The 26,566-nt window shown below is 44.4% G+C and overlaps 1 protein-coding gene across 1 annotated transcript in view; it reads left to right on the top strand.

Moving 5' to 3' along the window:
* The window catches only part of MAN2A1 (mannosidase alpha class 2A member 1), a 485,077-nt gene that overhangs the window by 144,304 nt on the left and 314,207 nt on the right, over positions 1–26,566 (top strand). The window contains 4 exon segments of the mRNA XM_029571989.1: positions 12,531–12,658; positions 12,747–12,814; positions 12,816–12,866; positions 12,868–12,922. Coding sequence (XP_029427849.1) covers positions 12,531–12,658; positions 12,747–12,814; positions 12,816–12,866; positions 12,868–12,922 — 302 coding nt within the window.

Genomic DNA, 26,566 nt, shown 5'->3' with positions numbered 1-26,566 from the left:
AGATGATGATAGGTTCCATATTAGGAGCTACCACCCATGAAAAAGATCTAGGCATCATAGTGGATAATACTTTGAAATAGTCAACTCATTGTGCTGTGGCAGTCAAAAAGCAAACAATGTTAGGAATTATTAGGAAGGAAATGGTTAACAAAAGTGAAAATGTCATAATGCCTCTGTATCGCTCCATGGTGAGACCGCGTGCAATTGGGCCACTTCAAGGCGTGACGTCACGACGTTTGGCGTCACGGCATGTGACGTCACGTCTTGAGTGGCCCCAATTGCACGCACAGGGGCCACTTTCGCCCATGCAGGCATCCATCTTCGCCTCCGGGAGGCAGGGGAGCCGATGTCAGTCTTTGGAGGAGGGCTGCAAAAAAGTAAGTAACCACTCATTGTAAAAGATAGTGGTCAGATTTCTTTTTTTACCGAAGTATTACAACTTTAATTAGGAGAAGGTACTATTTGATAAACGGGAAAAAATGTTTGATTAATAAAACATATGTATATAGGTGTCGTACCATGGATGAAAACAGTCTGAGCAATTCCAGGCCTTTGGTGTGGTCCTGCTACCATTGGGATATATAATAGTTTTAATTACATTTAAGTTCAGTAGAAGGTACTTTTACGTGTCTTACTCCACTGAATGTATTCAATGTATTCCACTGAATACATTGAATACATTGAAGAGTTAGGAAGTTGTAATGGGAAATATCAATACTGGGTGGCATTAGTAATAGAGAAGGTAGTCTTATTCATTGAATCGAGAAGTGGATGAAATACCTATAGCTTTTTGTCCAGACTGCATGCAAATTAACAGTTAAGTAAAGGAATTGACCCCAATTCATAGTTAAGGCAGTATGTGGTTGTAAGGTTTGGGCAGGCCAGTTGTATGCTACTGAACAGAAAGTAAATATATAGAAATGCCATGGTGTGATCTTGAAAGGCAAAGGAGAAGGGATTATTATGCCCACCCTCCTTGCTTTAAGAATTTGTCTGTTTCTATTCCTTTTCTGTAGTTATGTCTGTGCAGTCATCGGCTTCCCGTCCACTTCTATTCCTGGTATTGTCTTTCAAGCTTTGATGTGGGAAGCATGGGATGCCAGGCTTTTTTTTCCCCTTTGACCTTTACAGCTGTGAATATAGTGAGAAGGACTTGATAGTGCTCTTCCCATGAGGTTCAAGTGGTGTTCCCAAGTAAATTCGAATGAGAACAGTATCACCAGGTTGTATTTCCATGTGCAATTTCCACTCTGGGTTTTGGCAGGTCCTCATTGATTTGGCATAGATGTTCTAGAAGTTTTTTGCATTATGAGATCATTGAATCAGTTAATTGAGATAAATCAGTTCAATTAAACTCATCCCATGAAGCAGGGGGTACTGGGTATAGAGCGTCCAGTAATTACTTCAAAAGGGGCCTATGTTCATGGTTCAAGCTGTTGAAACCCCTAATACTAAGTAAAACTGCAGGTAATACCCCTGGCCAAGGTAACCCAGTTTCATCTATAGTCTTAGCAGTCTAGTTTTATTAATAGTTTGGGTTCATTCCACTGTCTAGATGACTGTGTTTGGTACGAGCAGTGTCGTCTGTTTCATACCTGTTGCAGTATTGGTCCTTGGCTACTGTTAATACATTCAGGTACTCCCCACCTAGGGATATATTCTTTTAATAAAATCTTGGCTACTGTGGCATCTGTATTGATGTGTGTGAGAAGTTTCAACCCATTTGCTAAAGCAGTGTACAATTACTAAACAATATTGATAACCTTGAGCTTTTGGCATTTGTATAACATCTATTTGTAACTGTGCAAATGGGTCCCAGGATGGTGGTACAGCTTGTTGAGGAAGATAAATTCCAGAAGCAACATTGTTTGGCACAAGTTAAGCAGTTCTGCACAAACTTTGTAGCTATTTGTCTAAACCCAGGGCCATACTACACTTTACGAAAGGATGAAAGCATTGCATTTTTCCCTACATGTGTGATACAGAGCAAACGGGCTGATACAGTAAAGCGCGGCCGTGGTTACCCGGTTTTTAACCCGCTTTGGACGCACGTTTTGGACGCGTAAGGTGTACCCGCGATTCAGTATCTGCTTTTATGCGTCCTTACTGCTTGCCGAAAAGGACGTGTATCCCTTTCCGCCCGCCGCATGTATATGACATGTTAATGATCGGATTAGCTATTCCCTCCGTTACAGTAACGTGTGCCCAAATTATCGCCCTGTTAACCAGCTTATTTACCGCGTCTTTAACCTGAATATTTACCGCCTACCCTGTCCCTGGCGTTAGTGTGGTGTTCAGTCAGCTTCGTACCGGACAGCGCCATGGACAACATGTTTATCCCAGGACAAGCAGGATGCTAGTCCTCACATATGGGTGACGTCATTCACGGAGCCCTTAAGCGGGAAAAACTTCTGGCAAGTTTCTAGAAGCTTTTGATTTGGCTGCCTGAGGCTACTGAGCATGCCCGGCATGCCATGATATTCCCTGCCACAGGGGTCTCACTCCAGTCTTATTTTTTCCGCGCTGCTGACTGCATCGCGTTTTTCATTAGGAGCCTGTGATTTCCTCACACTTACAAAATATTTAAAAATTTTTCGCCTTACCGGGTCTCGATTCGGTTTGTCACCGGCTGGTGACAAACATTATAAATTTTTTCCTTAAAAAAATCATCGTACGATCGACGGATGTCGACTGACAGAACTACAGGGTTCAAAAAATGTCCGGCCTGCAACCGGACTATGTCAATAACAGACCCGCACATCGAGTGCGTTCGCTGCCTGGGAAAGGACCATGACATCGCTGCCTGTACCCAGTGCCAAGAGATGACGGCGAAAGGTAGGAAGTTGAGACACGAAAAGATGGCCCAACTTTTTAAAATTCAAACACACCGCCATCACCGATAACTTCCTCTAAATCTTCGCCGGCCGGCGTTACAAAAAAGTTACTAATAACCAAACGCCACATCGAGGGATCGGGGGACGCCTCTTCGCCAACCCCATCTACCTCGTCCGCAAAATCGGCATATGAAATTCGTCCGCATAAGCACCGTACACATCATACAGTTCCTCTACTTCCACCGCCAGAGGAACCAGTGCCTAAAAAACGAAAAAAGTCATCGACCATCGTGACAGAACCGCTGCCATCGACATCAGTATCCGACCTAACAGCTTTAATCAAGCAGATTGTCACGGATGCTTTCAAAGAGAATATGCCGGCGTCATGCCGATGCCGACCTCCGGGTCGATGCCGACCTTGCCGTCGATGCCGGCCATCGGGCCGATGCCGAAGGACCAGTCGATACCGACTACAGATTCGATGACGCCATCGGGAACGATGCCGATGTCGATGCCAACATCCATTTCCATGGCCATACTTCCATCGACCTCGATTGAACGATGCCGATATCCCTACCATCGGTACAAGAAAAATTCTCAGGCTGCTCAGAGATGTCACGGGCTACTTTTTTCGATAGCCCCATCATCGATTCAGCCGCAGCCGTCTATGGCATCGATGGCCTCCGTATCATCATGGATTCCTAGGCCAATTCCTTCATTACTTCCTGTGTCCATACCAGCAACTTCCACGGTGACACCTCACTATACAATAGCTTCAACGGAAGCTCCTGTACATAGTTTAACTCCTTCTTCAAAAAAGGCACCAGGGAAGTCCAAACACACTTCCAGATCTGTCACTGACATCTCTTCGGAAAAGAAATTACATGAAATCCTCACGAAGAGATACCAAGATCTCTTGGCATCTTTGCCAGTGGGGCCTGAGGAAGAAGCAGACACAGAAAGAGAAAGGGAAGTAAGTGACACTTCACCTGACCCTCAAGATCCCTTACAGGGCACATCAGGGATGTCCCCATCTAGGGTACAAACCTCTCATACATACCAGGCAATATCGGATACCTGGTCAGATACACAATCTGAACATTCTTCGGAGGATTTCCTTTCGGATCATACTCCCCCTCAGGCAAAGAAACAATCTCCTCCTGAGGATTTATCCTTCTCTGCATTTATCCAAGAAATGTCAGAATCTATTCCTTTTCAACTACAAGCAGAAAAGGACGAAAGACAACAGACTCTGGAAATTCTACAGTTCGTAGATCCCCCAAAACACAATTTGGCTATCCCAGTGCATGAGGTGTTGCTGCAACTCCAGCAAAGAATCTGGGAACACCCTTGCACAACACCAGGAGTCAACAGAAGAGTGGACTCTACTTACTTAGTCCAAGCTGCACCAGGATTCGACAAGACCCAGCTTCCTCACAACTCCCTAGTGGTGGAATCTGCACAGAAGAAGTCACGAAGATCTAAAACCCATGCCTCTATTCCTCCTGGAAAGGATAACAGGTTTTTAGACCTTATTGGCAGGAAGATTTACCAAGGGGCTATGCTAAATTCCAAAATTGCTGCTTACCAATTGTACATGACGCAGCACCAAAGGAATTTATGGAAACAGATGGAAGAATTCTTACCCTCACTGCCTCAAACACAACAAGAGGCAGCTCAACAGATTATCCAAAAGGGCTTTGATGCTGGAAAGCATGAGGTTCGTGCAGCATACGACGCCTTTGAAACCTCTGCTAGGACTGCAGCATCTGGAATATCTGCAAGAAGATGGGCCTGGCTAAAGGCTTCGGACTTGCGCCCAGAAGTTCAAGACAAGTTGGTGGATTTGCCCTGTCAGGGTGACAATTTGTTCGGCACAAAAGTGCAAGACGCTGTTGCACAACTTAGAGATCACTCTGAGACTTTGAAACAGCTCTCCACTTTGTCACATGACACATCAGTCCATCCTCCACGGAGACTGCCCCGTAGGGACACAAAGCGTCCATACTATAGACCAAGGAGATATTATCCGCAGAACTCTAGGCCAAGACCTGCGAGACCCAACAGCGTCCTCAACAGCGACAGCAAAGGGCCGCACGACCTCAGCCACCGCCTCAGACAACTTCAAACCTCTGGTTTTTGAAAGCTCGTCCCAGAGAACACTGCCAACTACCAACACCCTCATCCACAGTTACCGGTTGGGGGAAGAATTTCCCAATTTTACTCACAATGGGAAAACATTACAACAGATCAGTGGTCTTATCAATAGTTCGTCAAGGTACCAACTAGATTTCACATCCCCAACCTCAGGAGTTACCACCAAACACTCCTATCTGGACAAACGATCCTCAATTACAAGTAGAATTATCTGCCCTTCTGAAGGCAAATGCGATAGAACCCGTACCATGCACTCAGAAGGGAAGAGGATTCTATTCCCGGTATTTCCTCATTCCAAAGAAAACCGGAGGCCTACGTCCCATCCTAGATCTCAGAAATCTCAACAAATTTCTCAGAAAAGAGAATTCAGGATGTTATCATTAGGAAACCATGCTTCCACTCATACAACAGGGAGATTGGCTTTGTTCTCTGGATCTTCAGGACGCATACACTCATGTTCCATCTTCCCACCTCATCGCAAATACCTCAGATTCACGGTGAAAAATCACCATTTCCAATACAAAGTCTTGCCGTTCGGCCTAACCCTCCCGCCCCGAGAGTATTCACAAAATGCCTAGCGGTGGTGGCGGGACACTTACACAAACAGGGAATTCATGTGTTCCCTTACCCTCGACGATTGGCTCATAAAAAGCCAATCGCAACAAGGAGCAGTAACGTCTCTTCATTCCACAATACAGTTACTACACAAGCTGGGATTCATCATCAATTATCAAAAAGTCCCAGCTGCAACCATCTCATGTGCTCCAGTATATAGGTGCAGAATTAAACACCAACATAGCACATGCGTTTCTTCTTCCAAAAGACCGTGCTCATACGCTGTCCCAACTGGCATACGAGGTATCAAGGCAACCGTACGTGGACAGCTCATCAGTTCCTAATCCTATTGGGACACATGGCTTCTACAGTCCATGTCACACCCATGGCACGACTTGCCATGAGGACTCACCCAATGGACTCTACGATCACATGGATCCAAGCCATTCAACCACTGTACTGTCAAATCAAGGTAACCCACCAGCTTCGAGCCTCGCTACAATGGTGGACAATCAAGGACAATTTATGCAAAGGCCTACCTTTCCAAAAAACCGATCCCTTGCATAAACATTAACTACAGATGCATCCACATTGGGATGGGGGGCTCACCTGCACACTCTTCAAACTCAAGGGACTTGGACAAAACTCGAAGCCACATATCAAATCAATTTTCTAGAACTTCGAGCTATACGTTATGCGCTGCATGCGTTCAAGGACTACCTTTCACACAAGACTGTGCTAATCCAGACGGACAATACAGTAGCCATGTGGTACATCAACAAACAGGGAGGTACGGGTTCGTATCTCCTATGTCAGGAAGCACAGCACAATTTGGGACTGGGCCTTAGACCACTCAATTTTCCTGCAGGCGACTTATCTTGCAGGGATACACAACGTCCTAGCAGACCGACTCAGTCGCCAATTTCAGCCACACGAGTGGTCTTTGAATCCCTCAGTTGCGACCAAGATCTTCCGACAGTGGGGACAACCGTCAATAGATCTCTTTGCGTCGCATCTGAATTACAAGGTGCGCAACTTCTGTTCTCTACACAACCAGAAGAACCACCCAGCCAAGGACGCCTTTGCTCACCCTTGGAACTCAGGCCTACTCTATGCGTACCCTCCAATACCGCTTATCACCAAGACGCTGGTGAAACTGCAACAGGACAAAGGGGACAATGATACTCATAGCCCCGTATTGGCCTCGACAAGTATGGTTTTCCCACACTGCTAGACCTGTCAATCAGGGATCCAGTTCGCCTGGGAGTACCTCCCGATCTCATTACTCAGCATCAGGGTCGGTTGCGCCATCCCAACCTCCAATCTCTATCCTGACAGCATGGATGTTGAAAGCCTAATCCTACAATCCCTTGATCTTTCAACTGATGTTTCTCAAGTACTTATAGCCTCCCGTAAACCCTCCACACGAAGAAATTATTCTTACAAGTGGAAGCGGTTTACTTCTTGGTGTAAGCAAAAGCACATAGATCCTTTCACTTGCCCCACTACTTCTCTATTAGATTATTTGTACCATCTTTCAGACTCAGGTCTGCAGACATCATCAATCAGAGTGCATCTCAGCGCAATCTCCGCTTACCACACCAAGATAGGGGATGCACCTATATCCACACAACCTCTCGTCACTAGATTCATGAGAGGTCTCAATCACCTTAAGCCACCGATTCGGCCTCCGGCTACTCAATGGGATCTGAATCTGGTTTTTAACAAGGTTAATGCATTCTCCTTTCGAACCTATAGATTCCTGTGACCTTAAATATCTCACATGGAAAACTATTTTCCTCATAGCCATCACATCAGCTAGGAGGGTTAGTGAGTTACAAGCACTTGTCACATACGAACCTTATACAAAGTTTCTCCATGACAGAGTGGTTCTCCGAACACACCCAAAATTCCTCCCTAAGGTAGTTACGGAATTCCACTTGAATCAAACAATAGTTTTACCCACATTCTTTCCTAGACCTCACTCTCACCAAGGGGAAAGAGCTTTACACACTTTGGACTGCAACGTGCATTGTCTTTTTATTTGAATCGCACTACATCCCTTAGAAAATCCAATCAGCTTTTTGTCTCTTATGATCCAAATAAGCCAGGTAAAGCAGTGGGAAAACATACTCTATCCAATTGGTTAGCAGATTGTATACAATTCTGCTACGGAAAAGCAGGCCTTCCTCTCCAAGGGCGAGTAAAGGCACATTCAGTAAGAGCCATGTCAACTTCAGTAGCACATTTTCGTTCAGTGCCAATTATTGACATTTGTAAAGCAGCAACATGGAGTTCTCTTCACACCTTTGCAGCTCATTACTGTTTGGACAAGGAAGGAAGACAGGATTCAGCCTATGGACAATCTGTCTTAAAGAACTTGTTTCCTGTTTAATCCCAACTCCTTCTACATCCATCCTGCTGTATTCTTCGGCTGACTCATTTCTTAAACACGGTATTCCAGTTACCTGCATGGACAATGACTCAGCCTCTAGCTTGCTAATCACCCATATGTGAGGACTAGCATCCTGCTTGTCCTGGGATAAAGCAAAATTGCTTACCTTGTAATAGGTGTTATCCCAGGACAGCAGGATGTAGTCCTCACGAAACCCACCCGCCACCCCCGCGGAGTTGGGCATCGGATTTTAGTTTCTTATTGGCTAACGCTTCTTGCTACATACAAGACTGGAGTGAGACCCCTGTGGCAGGGAATATCATGGCATGCCGGGCATGCTCAGTAGCCTCAGGCAGCCAAATCAAAAGCTTCTAGAAACTTGCCAGAAGTTTTTCCCGCTTAAGGGCTCCGTGAATGACGTCACCCATATGTGAGGACTACATCCTGCTGTCCTGGGATAACACCTATTACAAGGTAAGCATTTTGCTATATACTGGCTCTGGCGATATTTTTCATTCGGTTGAGAAGCAGAATGAGAAATGCTCGGCAGATTGGAGAGGCGAACAAGGAAGCCCAGCAGCAAGGGGAACCCATCCGACCGGAGAACCCAGCAGCAAGACTGGAGGAGGTATGTGTTCTGTTTCGGTTCAGCTGTACCATCCATCTCTGGGCGTCTGAGGCTCCGGACATGGATTCCTCTAAGGATACCAGAGAGATAGGCTTCCTGAGGCTTCGGGGTCCAGCAGAGACATGGATGCCCATACGGACACCTATACGGAGCCTTTCTCCTGCATCTAGAATAAGGCTGTAGTAGACTCTGAAATAAGGACGCATAGCTGAGAATACAAATTTGAGAATACACAGTGTTGCGGATCCATGTATGTACTGTTAAATAATTTTTATGTGCTGCCAGTCAAACTGTACACCAGAGAATCCACTGTCTGGCATATCCATGTATGTACTGGGAAACGTTTCTATTTGCCCTGATACTTAATCTATATGTGCACCCGAGAATCCACAGTGTTGCATATCCATGTATGTGTTGTTAATCGATTTATATGTGTTCATCTATTAATTTGAATTTCGTGTATTTGCCTCTGTTGTATTCCATAAGAACATAAGAAAATGCCATACTGGGTCAGACCAAAGGTCCATCAAGCCCAGCATCCTGTTTCCAGCAGTGGCTAATCCAGGCCATAAGAACCTGGCAAGTACCCAAACACTAAGAAGATCCCATGCTACTGATGCCAGTAATAGCAGTGGCTATTTTCTAAGTCAACTTAATTAATAGCAGGTAATGGACTTCTCCTCCAAGAACTTATCCAGTCCTTTTTAAACACAGCTACACTATCTGCACTAACCACATCCTCTGGCAACAAATTCCAGAGTTTAATTGTGCGTTGAGTAAAAAAGAACTTTCTCTGATTAGTTTTAAATGTGCCCCATGCTAACTTCATGGATTGCCCCCTAGTCTTTCTACTATCCGAAAGAGTAAATAACCGAGTCACATCTACTCGTTCAAGACCTCTATCATATCCCCCCCTCAGCCATCTCTTCTCCAAGCTGAACAGCCCTAACCTCTTCAGCCTTTCCTCATAGGGGAGCTGTTCCATCCCCTTTATCATTTTGGTTGCTCTTCATAGCGATATTAAGTCGGAGGCCCCAAAGATGATAAATAAATAAATAAATAAATAAAAATCTGCCCGCGGGTTGGAAAAGAACTGCTCAATTTTGCCGGCGTCAGTTTTCTGAACCCGTGCTGTCAGCGGGTTTGACAACCAATGCCAGTAAAATTAAGCGTCGGCTGTCAAACCCGCTTACAGCTGCCGCTTCTGTCAAAATGAGGTGCTAGGGGCGCGCTTCGGGAGAGCGGGTGCTCGCCGGCTCTCCCGCAAGTTTTCTGTATCTGCCTGTATGTGAGCATAGCTGTTGTCGAACTCACTTGTCCATCTGTATTGCTCATTTTTATGCTGTTGCTGGCCCTCCAGATTACAGACTCAGTTAAGGCCATTAAATGAGAGCCATGGCTGCATGATTGGCTCTTCTGTGATCTGTATCTATTGAGGAAAATCTGCAAAACTGCAACTTAGCTATCAGTGCACACCTTCACATCCCATTATTTGTGTAGATAAAGAGTGTCAGAAATCTGAACAAGCAGTTTTGTGGAGCCTGTTCACCCTGTAGTCTATTCTCCATGGTGGAGTTCAGGTTGCTTTTTTCACTAATGCTCCATTGCAACCTCAGCTTGGGGAACTACCCATGTGTTATGACTAATTCAGTTTGTGTGTCAACTGAGAAAGCAAGTTTTTTACCATAAACTGTGTCTCTAGATAGCAGCACGATGAATTAGACATGCTTTAATAATATCTGCTCAACTCCCTGGAAAGTTGACTAATTAGCTAAAGTTTAGCTCTTAAATCAATTGAGTGGGTCCATGAGGTAACACCCATGGTGGGAACTCCCACACATGCTCAATAGAGCAAATACTCTATAAGCTAAGAGAGGAGAGTCCATTTGGCGCCGTCTAATGACATCACCCTGTGTATCATGGCTAATTCATCCTGTGGTCTATGGAAAACGCCATGGTGAGCAGGTAGACTGGCTGAATGCTGCCATTAGACTACATGTCCCGCAAAGGAACCTGCATTTTGCCAATAAAGGCTTGTTAACGTTACTGTCTGTTCATTCAGCCCATCTGAATCAGGTGAGAGAGAGCGTGTTATCACTAGCAGGACACAAAAATTTGGAACATGCTTCTAACTTCTATTAGATGGAGACTAATTTTAAAACAGTTTAAAAGCGGAACTTAAAAAGTGTTATTTTTTAACATTTGCTTTTACTGTTTCATTGTCTCTTCAACGTATGTTTACCTGTATTTTTTTAGAGATAGTTTGATGCTATTGTTTTTGTCATTGCATTTATTTTATTTTAATGAATTATATTTATAATTTTGTAACAAATTTTAGGTTTTCTTTTATGTACGTTATTAGATTTGTTTTTAAAGATCATTTTTAGGTTAATTCTGAGTGTACTTTATTATGTGTGAACCGTTACGATGGACTGCCTTAGTGACGGTATATAAAACCAAATAAATAAATTTTGATAAGCAAACTTGGTTTTCTCCAGGACAACAGGATTAAGTAGGCACACACATCCTCCTGTTTCCTCTTGGAGTCAAACTTTTTTTTCTCTCTCAAGTTCTGATATAAGAGATGTGGCCTTGCAGTGTGTGGCTGTGTGGTTCCTCCTGTGGATTAACAGAAAAGCTTTCTAACCACGCATTCCAATACACAGCACCTCTGTTCCCCACAAATACACAACCCACACCCTTTTACACTATCTGCACTGTGGTGAAACGGGTTTATGTGTACTGTGATTCCCTGTTTTGCTCTCTGAATTTGATTTACAGAGAAGAAACTCATTTCCTTTAAGCTAGCTTGCAGGTGGTGGTCTGACTTTTAATAGACTGTAGTTTAAACTGAAACTTGGAATTCCTTCTGACCCAGAATTAGGCTTGGACAGGATATTTCCCAGTATCCCCAGGGAGTTGTAAGATTGGTAACATTCTGCTGGGCCATTGGTCAGAAAGCTATTGCTTTTGTACCCTGATTTGTCCTTCACACACAACCCACAAAGAACTAGCCCTGAATTTCTAGTCTTGGATGGAAGTACAGAGGAACCAGATTTGTGCAAGGGCCTTGTTCCAACTCTACATATCCTTATGAGGACAGGGTTTCCTGAATCTCTCAAAGCACAAGCTAAGTATAGTGAAACTTGTCTAGTTAGCAGGTCCTTAGTTATTAAGGCATTGTCCTTAAAGTTGCCATTATTTAATACTTTTTGCCCTAGCATATTTTCTTCCTTGGATTTCCTGCTTGGTATATAATGAATATATGTATCATAATTATTAAATTATAAGAGAGAAATTATATTCAATAAATCATCCAGCCCACTTGATAAGGAGAGAATCATCTTGTTGCCTAGTAGTATCATTGATGACCTATATTGTTTTACTTAATTAAAAAACCTACATCATTTTTCATTTTTTGCTAATGTTATGCTTATAGTAAATGGTATAAAAGATCACCACTAGAAGACAGTGGTCAGTAATCAAAAGCTTTTACGTTTATTAACATATATTTACCTGTGTAAAATAGGGTTGATTACTGCCCCTGTGGCCCCCCCCAATAAATGCAACTAACATATGCTTACTGGATGTCAGCAACACATACTTTTAGCCAAGCCAGAAATGGATGGAAGTTGGGGCAGGGACAGGAAACTACACAAAGGGGTTTCATTTTGAATTCCCTTACTTGTTTTAGGGCACTTACTTTGTATCTGCTCCCATATAGGAGCAAATATATTGGTATTTTTGTACCTGCACAGCAAATACTCATCCTGAAATTTTAAAGGAAAACTCCATGGGGATTTTCTCTTTGAAAATTAGTTAGCCTGCAAGTTCTGCTTTCAAAATGTTGTTCTATTGGATTTATATATCTTGTCAAGCTATATTATTTATAATTTATCATCTGGGTGGGAGAAATTCTCTATTAAATACCCTTTTTTTTTTCTTTTTCCTCTCCTGCCAGATTAATAGAACTTGGCCAATTTGAAATTGTAACAGGAGGCTGGGTCATGCCTGATGAAGCTTCATCTCATTACTTTTCTTTAATTGACCAGTTGATAGAAGGACATCAGTGGCTGGAGAAGAATCTTGGTATGTTATGATTTTTTTTTTTCCAGTTTTGGTATCAGTATTTTTAATGTGTATGATTCAATTTTGAAAATTGTTTATTTGTAAACAGGAGTAAAACCAAAGGCTGGATGGGCTATTGATCCCTTTGGCCACTCACCAACAATGACTTACCTTCTGAAAACGCTCAGGATTATCCAGTATGCTTATCCAGAGAGTTCATTACTCAGTTAAAAAAGCACTTTGCATCCCAGAAGACTTTAGAATTCTATTGGAGACAAAGCTGGGGTATGTATGTGTGTTTGCTTCTTGTCATGTATAATGGCTGATTTTCCTTTTACTAATGGAAGGTAACAATAACAGAACACTGTCACCTTTCACTTCAGAAGTTTCCCCAGTATACATGACTCTTTAGGGGTATTTATTTATCTAAGCAAGAACTGTACCAGTGCCCAAACATGATAAAAAGGAGCCCTATTGTGCTGAATGTCATAATTTGGATGAAAGTTAAAAGTAAAGCTGACAATACTATAGACAAAGGATCCCCAAACATTTCAAGGAGAAGGGCTATATAGGAAATTTCAAATTATCAAGAGGGCTGGGGGTGGGGTCCCTCTTGGAGATTTTGAACAAGTGTCCCACCTTGGAGTTTTGCCGATGGGTTGGAGGGGAGAAGTATTATCTGGCACTTTGTTGATCTGAAATAGTGGGAGAATGTTTCCCAGGGGTGTGGCAGATAGCAATGTCAATAATATTTCTAGATTTCCTGAAAGTTGCCAAACTCTGCCAACCCGAGATCACAGCTCCCTGTTCTCCTTCCCCTGCACCTGCCCGGTCATTTGCTCATTCTGTTCCTCTTTTCCGTTCTCTTTCATTCACCCTAGTTCTTTCAGTCCCTCCCCTCCCCTTATTCACCCTGCCTCCTTCCCTGTTGTCCCCTTTTCAACCTGCCATTTACTCCCTTCCTTTCCTTTCCCACATTGCTTCCCCTCCCTCTCATTCATTTCCCTGCTTTCCTCCTCTCACCCCCTCATTCCACTCCCCTTTCCCTTCCCTTCACTTTCCACTGCTTTTCACCACTTGCTGGGCCCTGCCTACTGGACATTGGTCTGGTTGAGACACTACACATCCCGGTGCTTTCTTCTCCTCTGGCAAAGCCTGTCCTTTCTACCAGCAGAGTTTTTTCATTGATATGATCCAGGCCCTCTTCTTTCACTGACAGGGTCCTCTAGCCAACAGCACTCTCATAGTTTTTGGAACTATTCTGCTGGTGGGGTCCTGCCTTCCCACTAGTGGTGTCCTTCATTGGGATGATCCAGGTACTCTCTTCCTGCTGGCAAGGTCTGGTCTCCCTACTAGCAGTGTCTTTTCATTGGCACAGGTTCAGGGCGTCTTCTCTTGCAGGCAAGGACTTTGCCTTCCTGCCAGCAGAAGCTTTCATTATCCTGGGTCCTGAGATGACATCTCTCCGCCAACGGTTTAAAAAAAAAAAAAAAAAAAGGGACCAAATCCGGCATTGTGAAAGAAAAGCCTGTGCACCAGCCAGCCAAATGAAATCTGAGGGCCGTAGTTTAAGAGAACCCTGCTATAGGCAATAATTCTCACTTTTCACAAGAATAGTTACAAATTCAATGAAGTTAGTGACTACATTCCTACAGTCTAGCTTGTTTAAAAATGTTACCTATGCATATATTTTGTAGGTAGCCCCAGAGTTTTTTTTTTTTTTTTTTTATTGACCCAGTAGTTTTTCTCTTCTTTTTGGGCTTCCAGATCAATTGGAACCATGGCTGCATTTCTGACTATTAGATCTGCATGTTCAAAATGCTCGTTCACTTGTTAAAACATATATGGGAACTCAGTCACTATGGCTTAGACAAGTAGGGTCAAGTTATAGCGATTAAGTAAACATGATTCTGGGCAGGATTTACAAACGACACTTACTTGCTCACCTGAGAGGAATAGATTTCTCCACTGGGGAGGTGGCATCTTTGAGTGGAGCCCAGAAGGAGGAGGTGATAATTTTGGTCATGATGGGGGCCAGGGATGAGGCAGGGGATGTTTTCAGCTCTGATTGGGAGAGAGAGAAAGGTAACATCTTGGCTCTAATAATGGCCTGGGAGAACAGCAGAGAGAGGGGCTGCCCTGGTGGTGAAAGTTTGGTGTGGGAGGGAGGAGAGAGGATGCATGGGGAGGAGGAGGAGAGTGGACCTGGGAACTGGAAGAGGAGAGGAGGATTGCATTTGGGTGAAATTGGGCAGTAGAAAAAGGATTCTCTGGAGGGAGGAGGAGGAGTGGGAAGAGAAGAATGAGGTAGGGACTGGGAAAAAGAAATGGGGACTGCACTTCGAGTAGGTAAGGCGTAGAGGAGAGAGAGAGACTGCAAGATGATGATGAAGTGAGGGATCAATCACTAGAGGATGATGAGAAGAAGGAATGTATATGGGTGGGGAATGGAGGAAGAGAGAGAGGGCTTCATGGTCAAGAGTTCCCTTGCCAGTTGTTGAAATGGGATCATAAAACAGATGTTAAAACCCTGATTTTTCCTGCTTGGTTTCTCTCTTGAGAGATAGCCAGTGAAGAAACACACTTTCAGTTTCTAAACATATTAAGTAGCTTAAAGATCTTAGAAAACTGACAGGCTTTGTTCATTCCATGCATGCATACAATAAATCAAGGCAGCAAATAGTGAATGACAAATAGCAACTAGCAGAAACCGAAGGGAACGAGAAGATTGTGTTTCCCTTCAGGAAGTAAACGTAGCTGATTACAGAATATACTGCGTCTCGAGCAATGCAGTTTACTCATTGTTTTACATTTGTATTACCCTTTTATACACTGATAAACATAGCTCGCATAATTTTCCCTCCTCCCTTCGCTCATCACTTATGTCAGCTGGTAATTTTCTCTTAATGCGCATCTGACGTCACACATTCTGCTCACGCAGCGCTTTCTCTTGTTTGTTATAACTCCTTATCTCACATTCGCCCTGCATGCCCATGTTGTTCCCAGCCTCCAGCCGTTCTGTCTCTGGGCTGGCAATAACATTTTCCTAACAAGTACATTTGTTTCTCTTAAGGCCTTTTTATTTCAGTTACTAGTCAACATGGGCACTTTTTCTTAAAAGCAGTAATTTCACCCTTGCAAAACAAATTTCTTAGCATACAGACAGCTGAATCCAAACCAGTGGGTTATGCACCTCTACAGTAGATGGAGACACAGCAAAGCTGACATCACAGTATATATATATTTTTTAAAACTTTTATATACCGACATTCTTGCATTAAATGCAAATCATGCCGGTTTACAGTGAAACAGAAAAAGCAGGAAAAAAATTCCTTAGTCGAATACAATGAAACAGCTTAGTTAACAAAGGAAACATAAAATAAATTTTTATATATATATTATATATATAACCCTGCAGTGACATCAGCCCAGCCAGTATTCTGTCTCCAGCAGATGGTAGACGTGTATCTCTCTACTGGGGATTACTCTAAATATAAGAAGGAGGAAAATAAGAAGGAAATGTAATTCTCCCGGCTTTCCTGTGGTGATACCTTTATGGTCCCTCCCTCAATTGAGAATTCCTGAGGTGATTTTTCAAGATGAGTGCCTCGGTCCGGTAGCTAGTTTTTCAACTGGCATGGATTTATATGTTAAAAAAAACGAAAGGCAAGTGGGTGCAGGAAGCTGAGCACGGCAGTGATGGTTTATGCCCTCTCCCCCTGCAGCCAGGACGGGGCTGATGTCAGGTAAAGGATAATTGGGGAAAAAAAAAAAAGACTAAGAGAAGGGGAGTTGAGTAGGGATTCCTCCCCCAGTCTTCTGTGCTTAGCGTGTAATCCGGTTGTTCCTGCCTCCGGTGGAGTTCAGGGGATGGGGGGCATCTTGGGTGGATTGAGCAGCCCTTGCGGCTAGGCCCTGCTCTAAGGCTCGACTGGCTGTCCTCCATGGAGCTCTGATTGTGCACATATATAAGTGCACAGTGTTGTGCGCCTTATCTGTGAGCTCCTAATGTTTGGGTGCACTATTGGCAGACTGGCGGCAGACTGGCACCCATAGTGAAGATTCCTAAATGCCTTGCCCTTTTCTGTTGCTTGTTATATTCGAGCATATCAACCTGTGTTCCCTCAGATTGTGTCAGCGCTATTTGGAGGCTCAGGGAGAATTACAATCCTTCTGATTTTACTAAACCTGGTTCTTTCCAGCATATGATGCAGGAATGGAAAAAAAGCTGCCAGAAGGGTTGCCTGATTTTAGCTCCCCTAACTGGTTCGTCAGCAGGGGAGGGTAGTTCAGTGTTCACAGGACAATTGCCCCCTGGGTTTGGCATGGATCCCTCTGCCTTTTCTTGGATAGAATTTTTTCAAGGATTGCACTCCTTTCTTGAGGCACAGTCCCTGGCCCCGGCCAATCTTAAGTCAGGATCGCAAGCGGTGAAATCTTTGCACGCCTGATGATGTGTGAGTAAGCATTGGGGTATGCCTGGAGCCGACCTTCCTGATAGAGACCCAGATGGCATGGATGATGATCCCTGGAGGATCGGTAAATTCCTCCGGGATTGGAGCCGTATAGATCTATGTTGAGGTTCTTTCATAGAGATGAGTTACCAGCTCTGATTTCACAGACATTGAAGATGCTGGGAGTATCTGGGACTGAATCCATGTCTGAGCCAAAGAAAGATCCACATTTACACATGTAATCTCTTGTCAATATCTATGTAGCCTATTAAACAGGTGCTTACTCAGATGAGACTGTGCTAAATATTGAAAAGACTGAGATCATTCTTCTTGAGAGAAAGATCTCTCCAAGAGAAATAAATCATGTACCTCTGCAAGACAATACCACCCTAAAATTTTCAGAGTCAATCAGGGACTTGGTTTCATAATCGATCCCAAATTTACATTTAAAAACATATTTCAACCAAGTGAGAGATGGCTATGCAAAATTATTAATGCTAAAACGGCTGAACCGTTATTAGACACAAACTATTTCTGCACAGCCTTGCAGGCACTCGGTGTTCGGGAGTTTAGACTACTGTAATTCCCTTCTGTTAGGATTACCGGCATCCACGATCCGACCACTTCAGGTCCTTCAGAATGTGACAGCCAGAATTTTAACCTGGACTAAGAAAAGTGAACATATCAACGCCAGTACTATTTAAGTTACACTGGCTACCGATTGAATCCCGAATTAAATTTAAGGCTATGTGTATTTTATACAAACTGATCTTTGCTGATCAGGTAGACTGGCTGAATTACATGTCCCGCAGAGAAATTTGTGTTCAGCGAATAAGGGTCTGCTAACTTCGACCATCTGTCCAATTGGCACATTTGAATCAGGTGAGGGACAGAGCGTTTGTCACTAGCTGGCCCTGGAATCTGGAATTCACTACCAGCAGTCTTGAGAATGGAGTCCAATTTTTAAAAAGTTCAAGCGAGAGCTCAAGACTTGGCTTTTTAGCCAAGTTTACTCGAGCTAAGCCTAAATAGATTGTATGTTGTCACACCTGATATTAGAATTTTATATGGAAGGTCAACTACTGACTGTCTTAATATTTGTTTTAATCAATTTTATTTGTTTTATTCATTAAGTTTAATATTAAGTGTTTTAGGATACAAGTTGTTATTTTTATATTTTATGATTTCAGGATCCTTTGTATGTTAAGCTAGGAAATATTTTTTGTTATGTTAGTATGCAGATCTTAGGCTTTTATATAATGTACATTAGCTACTAGGAACACTGTATTTTAAACTGTTGTGAACCGTTGCGATGGACCCTGAGTGACGGTATATAAAAAATGTTAAATAAAAAAAAAAAAATCTTTGCATAAAAGCCTCGTGCTTCTTCCCTATTATGGAGACCATCCAAGATTGATCTTGAATGGGGTACCCGGAAGCTAATTTTAAAGGGGGACAAGTCTTGGGAAGGGACTGTATCCCCTGGATCCAGTTGCGAGAGAGCAATTACTTTTTCCAAAGGTGGATACACTTGTTACCAAGTTGATGACTATTCTTGAGGAAGGAGGAGCGGCCTTGAAGGATGCACAGGATAGGAGAATTGAGGTTATCCTTAAGCAGGCTTTTGAAGCAATGGTAATGAATTTGCAGATAACTTCCTGGTGGCCCACTTTTGTTATTGCTCTCTCAATCAGGAGATTGATTGAATCTGGTGTAAATTCCAGGACAATGATGGAACCAGCAGCTGCCTTTTTGGCAGATGCAGACTGCAATTTGGTCCGCACTTGGCCAGAAGGGTGGCTTCGGTTTATAGCGGCTAGGCGTCAGTTATGGCTGAGAAATTGGTCTGTCAATACAGCCTCATAGTTTAACCTTATGAAGTTGCCCTTTAAAGGCTCTCTCTTAATTGTGAGTGAGCTGGAGAAAATGGCCAATAAGTGGGGGTGACTCCCTGGTTCCTCGATTACCGGATGATAAGAAACAGGTGCCACGATCCTTCAGCACAAGAGGTCATACTATGGGGTTCAGACATCTTCGACCCTACAGAGGAGCAGCTTTTCAGAAGGCTCGACCTTTGGGTAGTTCTGTCCTTTTGTCCCAGGCAGCCCAGATGGGACGAAGGCTCGGGTAGTGGAGCATCCTGAACCTCCCAATGAAGGTGTACCAATCCTTTCTCTTTATCTGAGGTGGTTTGAGATCACGACAGACCAGTGTGTGCTGCAGAGGATAAGGGATGGCTATGCGCTGGAGTTTTGCAGTGTTTCTCAGGACATTTTCATGGTGTCTCCCTGCAACTCTCCACAGAAAAGACAGGCAGCAAAGGTTACATTGTCAAGACTCCTCAGCCTGTGGGCTGTGGTTCCAGTGCCCACGTCTCAAGTAGATATGGGCTGATATTCCATGATGCTCAAGGAGGGCTCTTTTGGCCCATCCTGGATCTCAAATGAGTTCACCTTCATATGCGTGTGACTCATTTTTGCATGGAAACTTTGTACTCAGAGATAATGGCAGTACAGTTGGGGGAGTTCCTGATGTCTCTGGATATGTCTGAGGCGTGCCTCCATATTCCCATCCAACTAGAGCATCAACGATTTCTGCATTTCACGGTTTTGGGACATCATTATCAATTTCTAGTACTACTTTTTGGTTTGGCCACCATGCCCAGAACTTTTTCCAAGATTGTGATGGTGGAGTTGAGAAAAGAGGGGTTCTTGATACACCCGTACTTGAATGACTGGCAGATTCGGGCCAAGAGTCTGGAAGAGAGCCTCTGGATCTCGTGCAAGGTGATGTTCTTGTTGCAGGAGCTAGGTTGGGTCATGAACCTGGCCAAGAGCAATCTTCAGCCATCCCAGTCACTAGAGTATCTCTGTGTTCAGTTTGACACAAAACAGGGCAGGGTGTTCCTGCTGGAGGGCCGTATTCAGAAGCTGATGGCACAGGTTTATGTATTGACTAAGACAATATACCCAACAGTGTGATCCTGTTTTCAGGTGTTCAGATTGATGGCGGTAACCCTGGAAGTGATGCCGTGAGCAAGGGTGCATATGCATCCTCTTCAGTGCACTCTGCTGTCTTGTTGGAGCCAACAGTCTCAAGACTGTTTGATTCGGCTCCACTTGCAGATGGAGGTCTGCTCTCAACTACAGTGGTGGTTAAAAGCAGATCATCTAAGGAAGGAAGTTTCCCTAAGATCACCGGACTGGGTAGTACTCACAACAGATGTGAGCCTCCAGAGTTGGGGAGCTCACTGTTGGGAACTGACTGTGCAAGGGCACTGGAGTGCAGAAGAGTTTTTCTCTGGAACATCAATCAGCTGGAGGCCTGTGCGGTCCGATTGGCATGCTTGCGGTTCGGCGACAGATTGCAGGATCGAGGGGTCTGGATAATGTTGGACAGTGCAATACAGTGGCTGATGTCGATCGGCAGGGAGGAACCAAGAGCCAGCAAGAATCACAAGAAATAGCCCAACTTATGGAATGGGTAGAAGTGCATCTTCAGGAGATCTCAGACTCGCACATTGCAGGAAAAGATAATGTAAGAGCAGACTTTCTCAGTAGGCAGGTCTGGATCCAGGAGAATGGGAATTGTCAAACCACGCATTTCAGCTAATAGTGGATTGCTGGGACCTTCCTTTTCTGGACCTGTTGGCAACTTCTTGCAATGTGAATGTTCCTAGATTCTTAGTCACAGGAGAAATCCAAGTCCTTGGGCATCGATGCCCTCATGCAGAAGTGGCTGTAGGGCAAGCTGCTGTATGCTTTTCCCCCAGGGCCCATGTTGGGCAGAATGGTTCAGAGGGTCGAGAGTCACAGGGGGATAGCATTTCTGGTGGCACCTGATTGGCCCAGGAGACACTGGTTTGCAGTTCTGTGAATGCCTCTGGTGGACTCTCCCCTCCGGTTTCCGGTGCACAGGAATTTGCTATGTCAGGGGACTGATCTTCACAAAGATTCGAAACGATTTTGTCTTACGGTATGCCCTTGAGATGGCTCAGTTGCTGAAGTGTGGATATTCTACTGGAGTGATTGTCACCTTGCTATGAGTGATAAAGTTCTCCACTTTCTTAACCTGTGTGCAGGTTTAGCGAGTGTTTGACACTTTGTGTGAAGATCGAGTGGTTTTTCCTCGTTTGGTTAAGTTTGGAATTTTAGCAGGATGGTTTGAGTAAAGGGTTGGCCCTTAATTCATTAAAGGTACAGGTGGCAGCTCTTGCCTTTTTCTGAGGTCAGATGAATGGTGGGCCCTTGTTGGCTCATCCAGATGTGGCCTGTTTCTTGAAAGGATTGAAGCATCTTTTCCTCCCTTGTGGTTATCGGTGCCCTTGTGGAGTTTTGATCGTTTTTAATCTTTTAGCGGGCCCTACTTTTTGACCGATGCATAACCTTCCTTGAGGTTACTGACCTAAAAAAAAAAAAGGTGTTTCTTGTGGCAATTTGTTCTTCGCTTTGTGTATCTGAACTGCAGGCCTTGTCTTGCTGGGAGCTGTTTCTATGAGTGACTTCAGGGGTGATATAGCCGCGTACTGTTTGTCAAAAGTGGTCTCTGATTTTCATTTGAATCAGTCTATTTCTCTGCCGTTTCTGGACAGGGCAAAAGATGTGGAGGAATATCGCCTGTTATGGCCCTTGGATGTCAAAAGGTATATCTTGAGGTATTTAGAGGTTTCTGACCCTCTCAGAATGAAGGACCAGCTATTTATTCTCCATGGTGGGAGTAAACAGGGTGAGCTGGATTAATGAAGTAGTTATGGCCGCATATGTGGATGCTGAGCAGCCATTACCTAGTCAGGTTAGGGCTCATTCCACTAGGGCTCAAGCAGTGTCCGGGGCGAATGTTATATCGTTGTCTCCCATTGAAATTTGCCGAGCTGTGATGTGGTCCTCCTTACACACCTTTTCCAGGCATTATCGCATCAACGCCGAGAGGTCATGGGGAGCCTTCTGACATGCTTCCCCTGGCTGTTCCTCTCACCAGTACCTCCAAGGATCAAGGGAATGGTGATACATCCTCGATGGTCTCACCAATCTCCTGGACATTGGGATCTTCCGCTTCCTCAGCACCGGGGAAAGACCGAGCCGAGCACCGAAAGAGATCCCGCAAGCATCGTCACCAGTCGCTGTCGATGCACGTCTCCGGTTCCAGGGCGGCATCAGCGGCTGCCGAGCCACCAATGAAGCGACACCGGCCATTGGAGACCCCATCCTTCAATGCCCCCAGTAGTCCTAGGCGTTCCCCACATACACCGGTGCTGGGCACCATGCCACCTTGGAGACCCGAGGAAGAGCCTGTGATGCCTCGTCCCCCTCAATCAGTCCTGACTACTCCAGACTTTCAGGAGGAGTTGGACTGCAAGGTGCAGTCCGTGGTGCTTAAGGCTCTCCAGAGCATTGAGCTACTAGTGACACCAGCCCCCATACTGGTGCCCGAGCCTCCGCCCTCTATGCTAGCACCCCTGCTAGAGGGTCCTTCTGGGCGCCCTTCCGATGCAACTGGTGCCCGAGGGACCATCTGTTCCCCAGCGGCCACTAATGCCCTCCACTGGAGCGATCCCAATTCTCGGGTCCTCTGAGGAGAAAGATACAGCCGGTACAGTGTTTCCCAGACCACGGTTCCCGAGCCTTTGCAGTGTCCTTCCGGCCTCCCGTGATCTTCGGTCCTTTTGATGCCAGGGGAACCATCGATTCCCTCTGTGCCCTTGAGGCCTCCGAAGCCTTCGGAGCCTAGAGCTGATGCCCCTCATGGACCTCTCACATGGCATGCTAGTCCTAGGGAGGAAGAAGGGCCTTAAGATCCTTGGGATGATGACTCCACAGACTTCTCCTCTGATTATTCGGACGACCCCCTCTGAGCCTTCCCCACTGGAGGAATGGACGCGCGTCATGAAATGCTGGAAGCACTCTAGTTAGTTGACGCTCCTAAGAAGATCGTGGCAGTTCCTATCCACGATATTTTCAAGGACCTCCTCCTCTGCATGTGGAGCACCCCATTTGTATCCCCCCCCCCCCCGGAAATAGGCCAAACCCACCTACTTGGTGCAGCAGGCCATGGGTTTTGAAAAGTGACATCTCCCCCACCAGTTGGTGGTCATGGAGTCTGCCTTGAAAAAACCCAAGCACTTCCGCAACCATGCCCTCAACCTCTCCGGGATATGAGCATAGGGAACTAGATGCCCTGGGCAGGAAATCCTTCCAAGGCGCCATGCCGGTGGCCCTCATCGCTGCTTACCAGCTTTATATGACCCAATATAATTGCAATCTCGGGAAACGGGTCCAGGACTTTGTTGAGGGCCTATCTCAGCAGCAGCTAGAAGCCCTTTCGGCCATTACCCTGCCGGGTCTCGAAGCGGGAAAGCATGAAGTGCATTCCGCCTATGATTATTTTGAGACAGCGGCCCATGTAGCAGTGGTGGGCATTGGTGCCAGGAGCCTGGCATGGCTCCGGGCCTCTGTCCTCTGGCCGGAGGTCCAAGATAGGCTAGCTTATCTCCCCTGCACAGGTGAAAACCTCTTTGGAGATCAGGTCTGGGATGTGGTAGCGCAATTGAAGGACCATCATGATACCCTTCAACAGCTGCCACTAGCACCTCTGAAGGCCTGTCGTTGGCCAGCAAATCTTCCAGGCCAGATTCCCAGAAGCCCTTTTACCGACACAGGAAATATTATCCTCCTGCCTCCTGGGCTATTACACCACACAGCGGTTCTAGGGGCCGACCTCGCCAACAGCGAGTGCCTAGACCCCAGCTGGGCATGCTCAGTCTGCTGGTCAAAGCTTCTAGAAAATTTGACAAAAGTTTTCCATGCCAGGCTCCATCGGATGATGTCACCCACATGTGAGGACCAACATCCTGCTGTCCTAGGAGAACACATGTTACACGTAAGCAACTGCGCTTTCTGGGTATTTGGTCTTCTTTCATGACCCACTGGGGCATACATAGTAACATAGTAAATGATGGCAGATAAAGATCTAAATGTTCATCCTAGGCTGCCCAGTTGAGATTCATACACTTTGTATAGATGTTATAAATTTCTATATGCAAACCAATATCAAATCCAACCTCTTACCCATGTATTTTACCTGACCCCTCAACCATTTTCTTACCATTGCTCTTCATATCTGACCCAAGCATGTCCAAAATCTGCTATGGTGATGGCTCCCATCACCTCTGCTGCTAAGACTTGCCATCTTCAACTTTACTTTTTACAAAGCCAATAGTTAGGCTAACACCCTCTTTTTATATCTTATCAAATTTTTAGTAACTACCACAGCTGCCCAGTTTAGTGAGACAGTTGTAAAACATCCGGCTTCCCCTTGCTCATTGAAGTTGGGATATTAACTATGGTCCCCGTGCTGATCACTCCAGTTCAATGCTGTTGTAGCATGCTGTTTAGAGTCATTACTGCCACTTTGTGAAGGTTATTCCAAAATGTTCTTGGATGCCCAATGGGGCAAAAGAGCTCTAAGCCCCATAGTACCACTCAATAAAAACCAAGGTTGAAGATTTGACTGGATCTGAATGAATTAGCCAGGCTGTTATCCTCATCAAAAACTTTTCTGCAAGAGGGAGATTAATAATTTTGCAAACCATTGGCTCTTTCTAATTTGACATCTGGGTCTACAGATCCCAAGGGATGTTAATAAATTACTATTAGTAATCCTAACAAATTGTTCGCCTTTAAGGATTCTTCATGAGGACCTGGTCAGGTGGGAAATCTTTTTGCAGGCTGCAGTGGTCAGACCTGTCCCACTTCGAACTGAGAGGCAATGATTTAGTTCAGGTATATCCTGATCTTCCAAAAATGGAAGATTCAGGTCTATCCTAGATTTCAGGGCCTTGAGTAATTTCCTAATAAAGGAGAAGTTCAGGATAATTCCCGCGGCTCTATTCTAAATAAGGGAGACTGGCTGTTTTCTCTGGATGTGAAAGAGACTTAAACTCATGTAGAGATACAGTTTCTTGCAAAACTATTAGACTCACCAAAAAGTCAATAGATTTGTGTTGATTACAAATGACACTTACAGTACATTCAGAAAGTATTCAGACCCTTTTGCTTTTTCCACATTGTTACAGCCTTATTCTAAAATAGATAATATGCATTTTCTCCCCCTCAGTCTATACACATTACCCCATCATGACAAGCAAAACTAGGTTTGTAGAAATTTGTGCAAATTAATTAAAAAAAACAAAAAACCTACCAAAAAAACCCTTTTAAATATCACAATTACATAATTATTCAGACCCTTTGCTATGATACTCAGTTAAGCTCAGGTGCATTCTGTTTTCATTGATCATCCTTGAGATATTTCTCCAACTTGGAGTGCACCTGTGGTAAATTCAATTGATTGCATGTCAGAGCAAAATCAAAGCCATGAAGTTGAAGGAATTGTTTGTAGACCTCCGGGACAGGATTGTGTCGAGGCACTGATCTGGGAAAGGGTACTAAAACATTGCTGCAGCATTGAAGGTCCCAAAGAACAGTGACCTCCTTCATTCTAAATGAAAGAAGTTTGGAACCACCAACACTCTCTTCTTAGAGTTGGTCGCCTGCCCAAACTGAGCAATCGGGGGAGAAGACCCTTGGTCAGGAAGGTGACCAAGAAGCTGCTGATCAATTTGACAGAGCTCCAGAATTCTGCTGTGGAGTTGGGAGAACCTTCTAGAAGGGCAATTATCTCTACAGCACACTACAAATCAAGCCTTTATGGTAGAGTGGCAGGATCATGTACCTCAGTAAAAAGCACATGATCCTGCTTGGAGTTTGCCAAAAGGCACTTAAAGGACTCTCCGAGCATGAGAGACCAGATTCTCTAGACTGACAAAACCAAGATGTTTTCTTTGGCCTGACTGCCAAGCTTCTTACCTGGAGGAAACCAAGTACTGCTTATCACCTAGCAAATACCATTTCTACGGTGAAGCATGGTGGTGGCAGCAGCATCATGATGTGGAGATGTTTTTCCATTGAAGGAATTGGGAGACTAGTCAGGATCGAGGAAAAGATGAACAGAGTAAAGTACCAAGAGCATTAATGAGAAACCAAATTAATACCAAAACTTTCAAAAAAGGTATTAAAACATGGTTCTTCCAAGAAGCCTTCACTTAATGGCATTTTGCCTCAGTCTTGTTGCCCATACTTCATTTAATCACACTGAAGAATTTTTTAGGAATTTTATTTATTTTATTGTATCTTATTGATCTGTATTTTATGATATGCTGAAATATTTTAACCATTTTAATGTCTAATGTACTTAGTTTTATTTACTGTTTATTTAATGTTTTATTGTAAACCGATGTGATATATATTTTGAACGTCGGTATATAAAAATAAATAAATAAAATAAACCTACTCCAGAGCATTCTGGATCTCAGACTGGGGTGAACAATTCACCTTCCAACAGGGCAATAACTCTAAGCACACAGCCATGACCACACATGAGTGGCTTTGGCACGAGTCTGTGAATGTTCTTGAGTGGCCCA

The sequence above is a fragment of the Rhinatrema bivittatum genome, chromosome 1 (genome assembly GCF_901001135.1).
Source record: "Rhinatrema bivittatum chromosome 1, aRhiBiv1.1, whole genome shotgun sequence".
Classification (NCBI taxonomy): domain Eukaryota; kingdom Metazoa; phylum Chordata; class Amphibia; order Gymnophiona; family Rhinatrematidae; genus Rhinatrema; species Rhinatrema bivittatum.
Note: the sequence above shows the minus strand (reverse complement) of the source record. Positions and strands in the feature narration are given on the sequence as shown.